Below are 15,103 nucleotides of genomic sequence, written 5' to 3'. Positions count from 1 at the left end.
AAAAGGCTGGGGTTGTAGCTCAGTGGTAGAGTGCTTGCCTGGCATGCACGAAGCACTGGGTTCGATCCTCGGCACCACGTATATATAAAATGAAGATACTGTGTCCACCTAAAACTTAAGAATAAATATTTAAAAAGAAAGAAAACTGGCACAAGCCGGGCAAGATGACGCACACCTATGAACCCAGCGCCTCGGGAGGCTGAAACAGGAGGATGGCAAGTTCCAAGATATCCTGGTCTCCTGAACTTTAGGAGACGCTGTCTCAAAAACTTCAACCGAGCGCCGCTGAGTAGAACCCCCAGCAGCCGAGAGGAAAAACAGACAAAACCTCTGGCACACAAAAACGGGGGCTTGCGAGTCGGCGCGTGGACCGAGGAGGCGCCTGATCACGTCCAAGACCGCACCAGGCGGTGCCGAGGCGCACGAGCCCGACAGCACGGAACCGCCGTTACGTAACCGGCAGCCGGAGGCCTGGAGAACGGAAGTCGCCGCCCCGGCCCCGCCCCGGCCGGTAAGAGCCGTGCGCAACTCTCCGGAAGTTTCCGCCCCTATTCCCCTTTTATGGTTTTTCGGTTTTTCTGACGCCAGCGCGTAGGACCGGCTCTAAAACCGTGATCTAGGAGCGCCTCTCCCACTCCTTACTTCCGCCTCCTTCGAGAGAGGAGTCCAGGCCTCCGTAGTCTTCTCGCACGGACTGGAAACTGGTGGCGGCGTGCGATGTTCGGCCTTAAGAGGAACGCGGTCATCGGACTCAACCTCTACTGCGGGGGCGCCGGGCTGGGGGCCAGCGGCGGCGCCACCCCTCCGGGAGCGCAGCTCTTGGCCGCCGAGAAGGAGGCCGCGGCCCGGCGAGAGGCAGGGGGAGGGGAAGCCGGCGCGCTCTCGGGCGGAAGCTCCCCAGCCGCCCAGGCGCAGGACGCCCGCAGGGTCGCGCGGCCGGTGCCCATTGGCGCCGAGGTCCCCGACGTCACCGCGACCCCGGCGAGGCGACTCTTTTTCGCGCCCACCTACTGCGTGTCGCCGCCTGAGAAGATGGAAGCCCCCGCCGCCGCCATGTCGCCCGAAGAGGAGCTGGACGGCTACGAGCCCGAGCCCCTCGGGAAGCGGCCGGCGGTCCTGCCCTTGCTGGAGTTCGTTGGGGAGGCCGCCAAGAGTCCCGGCGCGGACGGGTCGCTGCCCTCGACGCCGCCGCCCGCGGAGGAGGAGGACGAGCTGTACCGGCAGTCGCTGGAGATCATCTCGCGGTACCTCCGCGAGCAGGCGACCGGCTCCAAGGACGCGAAGCCGCTGCGCGGGTCGGGGGCCGCCAGCAGGAAGGCGCTGGAGACCCTGCGGCGGGTCGGCGACGGAGTGCAGCGCAACCACGAGACGGCCTTCCAAGGTAAGGCGGCGCCCGCCCGTCGGCCGGACGGGTGGGCCGGGCCCGGTGCTTTTGGAAGTGCAGTCCTGTCCAGAGACGCGGAAGGGGGGATGGCAGTCGAGTGGGGCCGCCCCAGCTCGGTAGCGTCAGTGTAGAGCGACCTCCCCGCCGCGGGTGGGCAGGCGACCGCGGCCCGGCCGAGACAAAGGGGCCACGAGGACGTGCGTGCTTTTCTCCCCAGGCATGCTTCGCAAGCTGGACATCAAAAACGAGGATGATGTCAAGTCTCTGTCTCGCGTGATGGTCCATGTTTTCAGTGACGGAGTAACAAACTGGGGCAGGATTGTGACTCTCATTTCTTTTGGTGCCTTTGTGGCCAAACACTTGAAGAGCATAAACCAAGAAAGCTGCATTGAACCCTTAGCAGAAAGTATCACAGACGTGCTCGTAAGGACAAAACGGGACTGGCTGGTCAAACAAAGAGGCTGGGTAAGTGAGGGCCAGGCCTGCCGCGGCGGCGGCGAACTCCGGGCTCCCGGGCGCGGGCTGGACCCCTGCCTGCCGGGCGCTGGTGAAGTAGGGGTTTGTAGGGAGAGTGTGCGGCCGTCCTGAATTGTGTCAGAGGTCCTGGTTTTCTGTAGGTTATTGTAATTCAGTCGGATAATCGTCAGACCCGTGGACTCAAACCCTGAAGAAATAAAAGTCCCCTGGGTATAGTCATTAAGATACATTCCTAGGAGGCCTCTTACTGGATGGGACCTGTGTTTTCAGCATAACACCCAGATGGTTCTGATGCACAAGGTACTTAACCACAGTGAGAAATACCGATCTACACAGTTAAGCACTTATGTGGTGGGGGTTTGAGGTAGTAATTTTTGGCGTGGGGTGGTCTTTTTAGGTTGTCATAATATGACCAAAAGTACAGTAAAGTGACATTTAACTGTTATGGGTGCCCATTTACTGAAGGACTCCAAAAATGTCTCTTTTGCAGCCCAGAGATGAATAGTAATTGGTTCATCACTGCTTTGGTGGGGGTGCCTTATTAGACATTAAAATTCATCTTTTCTGTGTATGTGGTGTTTTTAAGAGGGCAGAAACCCATACTTGAAAATGGTCTTTTCTTTTTTGTTTTCTAGGATGGGTTTGTGGAGTTCTTCCATGTAGAGGACCTAGAAGGCGGCATCAGAAATGTGCTGCTGGCTTTCGCAGGTGTTGCTGGCGTAGGAGCTGGTTTGGCATATCTAATAAGATAGCCTTGTAAGTGCAATAGTTGACTGTTAACCAACTCCAGCCACCAAAACTTCTGGGAAATCAAATGTGTTTATGGAAGTTGGACTTCAAGCTGCCCAAGCTGTAACCTCCAAGAGTGTCACTCTAGCAACCTAGCCAGAAAGCAAGTGGCAAGAGGATTATGTCTAACAAGAATAAATACATGGGAAAAGTAGTCCCCTTTGAAGAATTCACTGTATGAAAGAAGCAAAGTTCACTTTCAGCACCAAGCAAACTGGGAAGCCACAGAGGAGGACTGTTAGATTTAGTGGAAAAACTTAATTTCCCTGTCTAGAACCAGAAGAGAGGTCAGTAGCCAGAATAGTCATAAAATTCATTAAATATGCCCACCGAATTCATTAATTTCCCATAGTGTGAAAAGAGAAGTACTAGTGATGCCAGTGATCTGTAAAGAGAAATTTAAGCTACAAGTAATTGAGCTATGACTAGAAGCCTCATTACTGTGCAACAGTGAAGGGAAGCTTTTCCTCTGTGATTAGCTTTCCCCTGGTATATTTTCTTGAATGGAAGATCCAAGTGTTCAGGACTTTTATGCCTGTTCTACTTTGGCTTGATTTGAATGAGTCTCATTAGCATAGTAATGGCCATGAATACTTGACTTAAGGCTCATTTAGTTACAAATGTGGAATATTCTCATTTTTTAGGACAGAAACATCTTATAAATGTATTTGTCTGTAAAAATGTGTATATTTTTACAGAGAAAATATTTCTGCAAACATAAAGGGAGAAAAGTCTTGAATTTAAATTTTGAAAATTGTAACTTCAGTAGTTAGCTTACAGCTTTTCTATTCTAAACTTTCTCCAGGTCAGTTCTAGAGTATATACAGAACCAATTTGTAATTGTATGCAACCTGGTTGTAGTGGGACAAATCTGATTTATAACTATGCAGGCTTTAATTTTCCAATCTGGTATTGGTAAGTATTCCTTAGGTTTTTATTTGAAAACCTGGGATTAAGAAGTTGTGGAATGGAAATTAATCCTTTCACTCGGTTATGTATGGGTTTTCAATAAGTGGAGTTTTGAGAGGTTGTTTTTAGGGGTGGGGGGAGTAGGCTAGTGACTTAAAAATAATGGGCTCTGATTAGGCAACTAATCATTTGAGTTCCTTACATTTGACCTAATTTAACTGGTAAAATTTAGACTGAGTGAATGAGCTCATCTTTAAAGCTTTTACTGAAAGATTTTCAGCTGTTCCAAGTGGGACTTGTTAGCATTGTTTATAAAAAGATAACATCAGGTGGATGAAAGACATTTGATCCCTTGTTTGCCTAATAAGTTGTAAAATGATGGCTTGGAAAAGCAGGCTAGAGTCTTAACTATGGTGCTATTATGGGGCTTGCTTGTTCAAACACAGGTTTAAGCCTCATACATCAATAAAAGAAATACTGATTCTTTTCTATTAATGATTCCCAAGCTTTGTTTTGAATTTTTCCATTGTCATCTCTGTTGATTTCAAACCTGATGTTGTATTGAACACATTTACTTCCTGTCCTTTGTTGAAATATATGCTGCTTGTTCTGCTCCCTCTTCAGATATTTATATCAATGTCTGCATCTTTACCCTGCCATCCCTGAATTTTACTAGACCTGTTAATTTTCAGCACTATGCACCTGAGTGACCCCTTTCCTCCCTAATGCCCCCCCTTCCCCCAAGAGTCAGCAGATCTTCATCTTTTATGGATTTTATCCTGTTGAGAGGTAGTGATGGGTGCTGGAACAATAAGTCAATGGTAGTGGGAGGAAGTCTCTTTTTCTTGGATTGATAACTTTTCAGTTGCTTTAAACCTGTTCTGTGGGGGAAAAGGTTTCAAAAGTTCTTTTAAGAATTTTCAGGAGAACATCATTTTACATTGGCTTTCTGAAGTCCTCTTTGTATATGAGTAAGCTCACTTAAATGTTACCTGAAGAAGTGAGCTCTGTTAAAACAACCTCAAAGAGTCTTTATAAAAGCTAGTGGTAAACTGAAGAAAGCTGTTGTAACAAGGGTCATTTGAAAGCTTCAGCTCCAAAACATGACCTTTAGTCTGTGGACTCCAGATAAAAATAGGTATGAATAAAATGACTAAGAATGTAATGGGGAAGAATTGCCTTGCCTGCCCATCTCCAGAGCCATAAGGTCATCTTGCTAGAGCTATTTTTACCTATGTATTTATCATTCTTGATCATAAGCCAATTATTTATATCATGTCTATCTCTAAGGACCTAAAAGCACTTTATGTAGTTTTTAATTAATCTTAAGATCTGGTTTAGGTGACTAAAAGGACTGTCTCCCCATATCCAGTTGTGGAAATAAGGCACAGACATAAATTGGTGTTTAGAAGCACCACTTCCCAGTTCACTAGGCGTGACTGCTGAAACCTACGTAGACTGGATCTTAGTTAGTATTTGGGGTCCAGAACACTGAGGGGTTAGGGAGCCCAAATGGTTTGGGAAGAGGGGGAACAATTGGTTTATAGGGAGGGAGAAGAGGCACGTGGTCCAAGTGCTGACTAGCTGCATAGTTCAGGCAAATCCTCCAGAATGGAAAAGGGAGGAGCTGCTTGAAATGGCTTTCTCAGCGACTTCTGTTTGTTTTCTGCTTCTCTCAGGGAAAAACATGCAGTCCTCTAGTGGTGTCCATGTACATTCTATGGGCTGAACACTTTGGTTCTGGTTAAACAGCTAGTGTTTTTGACAGCTGTTCCAGAAAGAATTGGGACCAACTACAAATCAATGTGGGTTGTAAAATGTAGTGTGTTTCCCTAACTTCTGTTTTTTTTTTTTTTTCCTGAGAAAATAAATCATTTTTTTTTTCCAAATGTAAGGTGTGATATGGGTCTTTTCTATTGACACTTTTCTTCCCCCTCTTAGGCAAGCCTTGTTAGGGAAGTCAGCTGAGCAAATATGCATAGGCTAATTAAGAGCAAAGAGTTTCATTTAAATTAGAGGTGTTGGGTGTTTTTTTTTTTTCCTCTCTCCAAACACAGGTTTATTTAGGAAAGTAAGATACATATTCAATGGAGCATAGGGGCAATCTTAAAAGAGTCTTTTGGGGTAAAGCAAGGAATGTGGATGTTGAATGCTGGCTACCTCCAGAGGGAGAGAGAATTAAGGTGTTGGTTCTTTAATAAAATGTGTATTACTACAGCGCTTTGGAGTGATTCTAGTACTTCAGTTACAATACATTTAATACAAAAGTCAAAATCCCTGTCCAGATTTTTGAGTCACCAAGTATATTTCTGAGGTGAGGGTTTGCTTAAAGTTGTTATTTCATGGGGCGGGGTGGTGGCTCAGTAAGTGGTAGGGAGCTTGCCTAGCATGTGAGAGGCACTAGGTTGGATCCCTGAAACCATATTTTAAAAATAAAGTTATTGTGTCCATCTATATCTAAAATAAATAAAAAGCTGTTATTTCATGTCCCCTCTTAACTTTTTGAAATGAAACTAGAATAAGTTTTGAGGAAGTTCTTGGTACTGTTAAGTGCTTTTCCCCCTTCCTCTCCCAAAAAAGGAGATGATGATGATAGTCAATTTCAAAAACTTGAGCAAGCCTTTAAGCCCTTATTTTCAACTATCTTGAAAGGGAGCTGAATCACCATGGAAATGTGCAAATGAGAGGTTTGCATGCTGATTTTTCAGCCCTGAGCACAAAATGCTAATCAAAGATTCATTTTCCCATTTAGTTGTGTATTTAACATCCCTTTTGACCCAAAAGCACCCTTCTAGAGCTTCATTACCAGAAGGCAATAATTTTCTATTATAAAGCTGCTTTCTACAAATGACCCTCCCAAGCATAGAGGTGTGATGGGAGAAAAGTACCCACTTAAGGACGGACAGGAGGCTGCAAATCTTGGCCTGGGTCAAGTTCTGCCCCGTGCTCTTGCTCCCACTTGTGTTGTTATATGAATATTGGTAGCAAAAGTCTTACAAGTTTTACACCTTAAAGAACTTTTTTTCCCTGGGGGGAGGGGTACTGAGCTGCATCTCCAGCCCTATTTTGTAGTCTAATAGCGTTGCTGGGTGCCTCACAGTTGCTGAGCCTGACTTTTGAACTCAGATCCTCCTGCCTCAGCCTCCTGAGCAGCTGGGATTACAGGCATGCAGTGTGCACAGCACCTTAGAAACTGATCAGATAGTAACTAGGTAACCTGAATCACTAGAGGAGTCAGTAGTCAACACTTCCCTTTATTTGATACCACCAAACTTTCAGTTCCTGTTTTGTGATTTTTAGAGGCAGGTCTTCATTTATATTGTTTCCTTTCAAAAAACTTCTCTTAGGCTGGGGCTGGGGCTCAGTGGTAGAGCGCTTGCATAGCACATGTGAGGCACTGGGTTCAATTCTCATTACCACATATAAATAAATAAAGGTCCATGAACAACTAAAAAAATTTTAAAATATTTTTTAGTTGCAGTTTGACACAATACCTTTATTTATTTTTATGTGGTGCTGAGGATGGAACCTCTTGGGTCTGGAGGTGTTGCTCAGTGATAGGGTGTAGACTAAGCATTTGCCTTCAATCTCTGGGTCCCAAAGGGGGAAGGTGTTTTCTTTAAAATAATTGTGACAGGTAAAGCATTTTACAAAAATTAAAGTGAAATAATTTGTATAGCTAGTGTGTAGCATAGTTCCAGTCAGATGCCCAAAGCTCAGGCCATTTTATTCCTGGAATTCAAGAGGATCAGCTGAATATTCTAGTACTTTTTTTTTTTTTTTTTTGCTTGATTTATCCAGTGATTTCAGAAATTAGTGTTTGTATCATGCCTTCAGAAGTGGGTGGGTGGGGGGTACACCATGGATTTAACCCAGGGCTACCACTGAGCTACAATTCCTAACTTCCCCCACCCCCCAAGAGAGTTTCACTAAATTTCTGAGGCTGGCCTCAAAAAAATTTGCTATCCACCTGCCTCAGCCCTCAAAGTAATTGCAGGCATGTAATCCACAGCGTAATCCATTTAGTCCTTTGGAATTTTCCCACACTCTGTTCAAAGGCCTTAGTTTCAAGATTTGAAAATTTAATTCTGTCCCTCTTAGTTGCAAAGTTGTTACAATGTTTTATTTCAGTGCTCTGGACCCAATACCAGGCCTGAGGCATGTTAGGGGAGGGCTCTACTACTGGGCTACCTCCCCAGCCCATATTATGTGAAGCATGTGCAAAGATCCGGGCTGGGAACCTGCATGCATCTAGGCTGATGTATCAAACACCTCTTAGAATCAGATTTGATTATTTTTTGGAGATGGGTTTGCTGTGTTGATTAGGCTAACCATAAACACCTGGGCTCAAGTGACCACTCCTGCTTCAGCCACCTGGCAAGCATACTTCCATGCCAGGTCAGAACCGCTCCCCACCCCCATCCCCCTTGGTCCTGGGATTGGGTACTTTACCCCTTGTCCTTTTTATTTTTAAAATTTAAATCTTTTTTTCCACATTTTTCATAGTTGTAAGTAATGATCAGATTTGTTTCTATGTATTTGTCCAGTCACTATTTATTTTTTATATTTTTTTTAATATTTATTTATTTTAGTTCTCGGCGGGTGAACGCAACATCTTTGTATGTGGTGCTGAGGTTCGAACCCGGGCCGCACGCATGCCAGGCGAGCGCACTACCACTTGAGCCACATCCCCAGCCCAGTCGCAATTTATTTTGAGACAGGGTCTTGCTAAGTTGCTGCTGCTAAATTGAGGGAAACAAGTTTTTGAGTATAGATTTGGGAACACTCTAATCTCTGCAGAACAACTTTGATGTGAGACAGCCCCTGGAAGTTAGTTAACTGGACCCCCAAAATGCTGAATGGTAGCTGCTACTTTCCCCAATTTTGTTCCCTTGGGAGACTTTGTTATTGCTATTCCCACCCTGATTCAAAAAACCAGTTTGCTCTGGCCGCCCAGACTTCCCCACAAGCTGCATTCCTGCCCATGAGCTCATTGTTTTGGCTTCTTTGCTTGTATAAATCCACAGCCAGTGCCAGAGGTCTCAGCCCAGGGCCCCCTAACTGGCTGAGGCTGCATTCCATTCAGAATTTCACCACCCCCACTTGGTATTCTTCCCGCCCTCATGTGGTCACATGTGTATGTTTATTCAAGTTAGCAGGGGACAAGGTGTGCTGGGAAAGAGAGCCAAGGAAGCAGACAAGGAGAAAAAAAACATTTAACTGTTAGGTTTCACCTTAGATTAGTTTTCCACTTTATTATTATTATTATTATTAAATATTTTTTTGGTACTAGGGATTGGACCCTGGGGTGCTTAACCACTGAGCCACATCCCCAGCCCTTTTTATTTTTTAATATTGAGACAGGGTCTTATTAAGTTGCTTAGGGTCATGCTAAATTGTTGAGGCTGGCTTTGAACTTGTGATCCTACTGCCCTCAGCATCCTGAGCTGCTGGGATTACAGGTATGCCCCACCACACCTGGCTCCACTTTTTTTTAAAGAAGGCATCCAGGCACAATGGCACACATCTGTAATCACAGCTCCTTGGGAGGTTGAGGCCGGAGGATCACAAGTTCAAAGCCAGAATGGACAATTTAGCAAGATCCTGTCTGGAAAAGGGTGGAGATATAGCTCAGGTAGAATGCACCTAGGTTCAAACCCCTGACCTGAGGAAAAACAAAACAAAGCAGTTTAATTGAAGGGGTCATGGCAGCAAGGCAGGGTCTCTTCCAGTTAAGAGGAGAAATTGGACTCAAACTCTCTCATTAAACTTATTTTTTAATTTTATGTTTAGATGGGGTCTCCCTATGTTGCCTAGGCTGGCCTTGACCTCAAGCCATCCTGCCTCAGCCTCCCAAATAGCTGGGTCTACAGATGCACACATACAGTGAGGTAAAGAACTCACTTTTTTCACCCCAGATGAGATAGGCAGATTCCAAGTTCTAGGCCATTCTAAGCAATTTAGCAAGCCCTCAGCAACTAGGGAGATCCTGTCCAAAATAAAAAGGACTAGGTCAGGGAAAAAGGGCCCCTGGATTCAATCCCCAGTAACAAAAAAGCAAAACAAATAAACAAATGAAAAACACATTTAGGGGGCTGGGGATGTGGCTCAAGCGGTAGCGCGCTCGCCTGGCATGCGTGCGGCCCGGGTTCGATCCTCAGCACCACATACCAACAAAGATGTTGTGTCCGCCGAGAACTAAAAAATAAATATTAAAAAATTCTCTCTCTCTCTCTCTCTCTCACTCTCCTCTCTCACTCTCTCTTTAAAAAAATAAATAAATAAATAAATAAATTCTCTTTAAAAAAAAAAAAAAAAAAAAAAGAAAAACACATTTAGGCCAAGGATACAAGGATATAGCTCAGAGATCGAACACTTGCTCAGCATTTACAGGGCCCTAGGTTTTTGTTTTTTATTTAAACCCAGGGTCACTTAACCACTGAATGATATCCCAACCCTACCCCCACCCCTATTTTAAAATTTTGAAACAGGGTCTTGCTAAATTGCTTAGGGCCTAGCTAAATTGCTGAGGCTGGCCTTTAACTTGTGATCCTGCTGCCTCTGGAGTCCTGGGATTACAAGAGTAAGCCACCACACCCAGCTAGGAGGAGCTGGTTTTGAAATTTTTGCCATACATTTTGTAATGTACTGAGCTGGTTTTGACTCTTAGGTATTTTGATCTAGGAGACAAAAAGAGAGTTTCCCTCGGAAACATTGCTTTCCTGTGCATTTTTATTTTTGAATATTCTATGCCTGTCTATCCTGCATTTTCCATTCCTTTGGTTGCTTGGAGCAGTTCCCACCCATCTCCTGTCCTTGGTGGAAATGGGAGGAGAGCAGACAGCTGGGCTGCTGTACTGGAGCAGCTGCGGAGTTTCACTGCTTTGTTACTGAAATTTCCTGAGGGCAAGATATCTTGTTTATTTCCTGTTGACCCTGAGAGCCCAGATCTAAGGAAAGGTGGGGCACACCTCAGGTGAAGAGATATTGTAAGGGTGTTTTCTTACTCTGTGAAGTTTTGGAATCATACTATATGCTTAAGTAGAAAACTCCTTTCCTCTCCCCCCACTCCTCTCATGATTAAAAAAAAAAAAAAAAAACCGGGCTGGGGATGTGGCTCAAGTGGTGGCGCACTCGCCTGGCATGCGTGCGGCCCGGGTTCGATCCTCAGCACCACATACCAACAAAGATGTTGTGTCTGCCGAGAACTAAAAAATAAAGATTAAAAAATTCTCTCTCTCTCTCTCTCTCTCTCTCTCTCTCTCTCTCACTCTCAAAAAAAAAAAAAAAAAACTGCAAAGGCTGTGAGAAGTGAGAAATTTCTCATTTCTCAGAAATCCCTCATGAGGCAGAGAAGAGAAACAGGGAAACAACTTTGTGTTGAAATGCAGTTTTTTTTTTTTTTTTTTTGTGTGTGTGTGTGTGTGTGTATGCGCACGCGCGCACAAGTGCATGTTTTGAAATGATACAGCTTGCTTTCAGTTTGTTTTATGTTGCTGGAGATTGGACTCATGGCCTTGTGCATGCCAAGCACATACTCTCCCATTGAGCCACACCCCCAGCCCTTGTTGTCAGTTGTAAGAGACAACAAACAGTACTGCACAGGAGCTTGGTAATAGTGATGAGGAGCCAGTGGTTGCCTGCTGCTTTAACCCTTACCCCCACCTCAAAGTTTGGTGGTTGGAGCCAGATCTGAAACAGGATGGAGGTCTTCTACCTTCCTTTCCCTGTTATGAATTATGAAGCACATATCAGTACTATTGAATTATAAACTAGTAATATAGAATAAGGATTTGGTAAGAAGTCTCAAGTAAAGATTATTTTTAGAAGAAATGCAGTTGCATTGCTTTCAAGTACACAACATAAACACTACTTTGAGTTTGTCCTAGAAAAAAAAAATCTGTTAATTAGGATTTATTTTTTCTTTCATTCCCTCCTTCTCTTCCTCCTCCTCCTCCTTTTTTTAGACAGTATCTCACTTAAGTTGAGGTCTTGATAAATTGCTGGCCTCAAACTGATCCTCCTGCCTCAGCCTTCCATCTCAGATTATAGGAATGTGCCATTTAACCAGTGCATTTATTAATTCTTATTCCTTACAAGTCTACAAAATCCTGTTTGGTTGGGTGTGGTGGCATACACCTGTTATTCCCAGTGATCTAGGAAGCTGAGGTAGGACTTGGCAACTTAGTAAAAACCTGTATCAAAAGAAAAAATAAATAGGGTTGGGATATAGCTCAATAGTAGAGTACTCTGGTTCCATCTCCAAACTGGAAAAAAATTTTTTTTTTCTAAAGAATATTCATGACACCTTGAAATGGTATAAAATTAAAATATCAGGGCTGGGGATGTGGCTCAACCGTTAGCGCACTCGCCTGGCATGCGTGCGGCCCGGGTTCGATCCTCAGCACCACATACAAAGATGTTGTGTCCGCCGAAAACTAAAAAAATAAATATTAAAAAAAAAATTTTTCAGTGTGGAGCCTGGGGTTGTGGCTCAGTGGAAGAGCACTTGCCTAGCACATGTGAGGCACTGGGTTCAATCCTCAGCACCACATAAAAATAAATAAATAAATAAAAATAAAGGTATTGTGTCCATCTACAACTAAAAATATATTTTTTAAAAATTTCAGTGTCATAAATAAAGTCTGCTTGGAACCAGCATGTCTATTTGTCTGCTTATCATCCATCTGTGGCTACTTTTGTACTGCAACAAACAGAGGAGAGTAGTTGCAACAGAGGGATGACCTGTAAAGCCTAAGATATTGACCATCTAGTTCTGTAAAGAAAAATGTTGCTCAACCCTGAACTAGAGCTGAGGAGTCTCATTTTGTGATGAAAGAGGCAGGCAACCTGTAATCCCAGCTGCTTGGGAGGCTGATGTGGGAGGATTGCAAGTCCCAAGTCAGCCTCAGCAATTTATCAAGGCCCTAAGCAACTCAGTGAGACCCTGTCTCTAAATAAAATACAAAACAGGGCTGGGGATGTGGCTCGGTGGTTAAGTGCCCCTGGGTTCTATCCCCAGTATCAAAAAAGAAGAAGAGAACTAGCAACCTAGCTCCCGGGGCAGGGGGATTCTGCTCCCATTAGTGGGCAGGCCCTGTACCTGCCTGTTAGCCTAGAATCTCAAGGATAAACAGTCTGCTCCTTTTTATAGTCACCCCAATCCTCATATCTCCACCTTTTTTCCCTTTTCAATCAAAGTTCTGTTGAACTCTTTTAAGGGATTCAGGCAAGGCTTAGTATCACATACAATTCCAACTTGGGACCTTTTTCAAACTACTGGGCCTCTTCCTCAGGCCACTGCAGCACTGCTCTCTGGCACTCAGAAGAAATGAGCTAATCTGTATTGTTTCTGTACCTCCCTTTCAATTGAAGTGACATGTTCCCTAGGAGCTGATTGTCATGTCTCATATTTCTCTAATCTACCCACCTTCAAACCTCAGCCCTGAAATACCTTCCTCTTGAGTTGTCCCCCACCTCCTAGGTCAAGGAACCCAAGATCAGTTTGGTGATTGTTGCCAGTTATGCTGAGTTAACTCAAAACTGTTTCTCTTGTTGACAGGCATAGACTTAGGTACTTTCCTGAGACTTTCTACTTCCTGTATAAAGGAGGAGTCTCACCTCTTCATCACTTGCCTGTGACAAATAAACCCCTCATGCCTTAAGTTCCCCCACCCAGCTGCCTCACAGCAGCAGAGATGATGGATTTAAAGGGTATTTTTTTTGGGGGGGTACCAGGGGCACTCGACCACTGAGCCACATCTCCAACCCCATTTTTGTATTTTATTTAGAGACAGGGTCTCATTAAGTTGCTTAGCACCTCACCATTGCTGAGGCTGGTTTTGAACTCATGATCCTCCTGCCTCAGCCCCCCGGAGCCGCTGGGATTACAGGCGTGTGCCATTGCCCCCTGTTTGAGGGGTATTTTGGGAAGAGAGGAAATAAGAAGCCTATGCCTACTACATCTTATCTCCCCAAACCATAATCTACTCTAGCAAGATGTTCCATGGTTCAATTTGCTCTAGTTGGAGAGGATGTTAAGATGGAATCTGTTACACTGGGGAGAAGGGGAGAGCAAGAAATTAAAAAGAATCTGCTGGAGAGGATCTGCATTTTGTTCTCTGGCCCTCGGCTGGCAATGTCTACCTAAATCCTCAACCTTACTTCTCATACGTGTTTTCTGAAAGAAGAAACATGACTTAAGACTGAGACACTCTTGGGGCTGGGGATGTGGCTCAAGCGGTAGCGCGCTGGACTGGCATGCGTGCGGCCCGGGTTCGATCCTCAGCACCACATACCAACAAAGATGTTGTGTCCGCCGAGAACTAAAAAATAAATGTTAAAAAAAATTCTCTCTCCCCTCTCTCACTCTCTCTTTAAAAAAAAAAAAAAAAAAAAAAGACTGAGACACTCTTGAACTAACTGGGCCAGCAGCCTAGTTCTTGTGCTTTTCCCTCCCAGTTATCAGAGAGGCTGAACCTGAAAGAGTAGAGGGGTAGGGAATCAGGCCACCCCTGCAGCTGTGAGCACCTGCTTACAAGGGAGGCAAGACTAAGGGGTTGGGGAAGTCTAGGAGCTAAATTTAGTCCGAAGTCTGCAGCTTAAATTGGGTGGGTATTTACCCGCTGGGAGGGGGAAGGGAAAGGAATCCTGACCCAAATGAATTTTTGTGTCTTTTTCTTTTTTTTTTTGGGGGGGGGGTGCGGCTGGGGATGAACCCAGGGCATCACATACTAAGCATGATCTGCCACTGAGCTACACCCTCAGCTTCCAGCTGAACTTCTGAGACCTCATAGTTTACCCCTAAATACACCTGGACTAGAACCACCATCTGGTCCCCCAGCAAATATTTGAAAATGAGGAGTCCTGGACATGCATTGCCATCTACATGCTTGATCTCTGTACGTGTCAAATTTGTCCCTATCACCACCACACTCCCATTTTGATTCTCAGGGGTCTAGTTCCTCTGAACTCTTCCCTAAATTCCCCCTCCACACCAAAACTAGGGACTCCTAGACCACATCTCTCTGCCCTTTGGGTGGCAGCTTCCTCTCTCAGACCCTCCATAGAGTTTCAGAGGTTAGCAGAGGTGTCTGGCCACACAACCCCTGTCTTGGGGGCCAGGAAAAGGGGTTGCTTGGGGTCAGGTTCCCCTTCCTAAGAACTTCCACATTGTCTAGAGGAAGGAGTCTGTAGGGGCTGCACTGAGTCCTAGCTTTCAAGTGAGAGGAAAAAAACAAACCCCAGATGAGAGCCACTTGAGAAATGAGAGTTGGAGACAGCGAGGGGACTCCAGGGGTTCTGGGAAAGAGAAAAGAGGTGTTGGAGGCTGGGGGAACCCCACAAGGAGAAATGGCTTCTTTCTCCACCTGTGATTTGTTCTCAGACTCAGACCAAACTCCAGACCTGCCCAGCAACAGCCTTAAGAGGCTAAAGAGGGAGGGGAAGGGCTGGCCAGTCAGCTGAGCTGCGCCTCCACCCAGCTCGCAGCTTGTTTCCAGGAACTGTGGGGAGCGCTGGGGTTCTGCACTGCACCTCCTCCCC

At 45.1% G+C, this 15,103-nt stretch overlaps 1 protein-coding gene and 1 long non-coding RNA gene across 3 annotated transcripts; one reads left to right on the top strand and one right to left on the bottom strand.

Annotated features, from left to right (window-relative positions):
- Positions 1-642: 642 nt before the first annotated feature.
- Positions 643-4,058, top strand: MCL1 (MCL1 apoptosis regulator, BCL2 family member). Of its 2 annotated transcripts, XM_081307067.1 has the most exons (3): positions 643-1,381; positions 1,602-1,849; positions 2,497-4,058. In XM_081307067.1, the coding sequence occupies exons 1-3, from the start codon at positions 718-720 to the stop codon at positions 2,611-2,613; spliced, it is 1,029 nt and encodes a 342-aa protein (XP_081163193.1). In that variant the 5' UTR covers positions 643-717; the 3' UTR covers positions 2,614-4,058. The 2 variants fall into 2 exon arrangements, with proteins under 2 accessions (XP_081163193.1, XP_081163194.1); XM_081307068.1 differs by lacking the exon at positions 1,602-1,849.
- On the bottom strand, positions 3,389-8,127 carry LOC308656241. Its single transcript, XR_014023657.1, has 2 exons — positions 5,858-8,127; positions 3,389-5,792 (listed from the first exon to the last, which is right to left on the bottom strand). It is a non-coding gene; the product is annotated as an uncharacterized lncRNA (long non-coding RNA).
- Positions 8,128-15,103: the final 6,976 nt, after the last annotated feature.

Source organism: Spermophilus citellus (genome assembly GCF_964194105.1).
Source record: "Spermophilus citellus genome assembly, chromosome: 9".
Classification (NCBI taxonomy): Eukaryota; Metazoa; Chordata; class Mammalia; order Rodentia; family Sciuridae; genus Spermophilus; species Spermophilus citellus.
The sequence above is the reverse complement of the archived record's forward strand: the minus strand, read 5'-3'. Positions and strand labels throughout refer to the sequence as shown.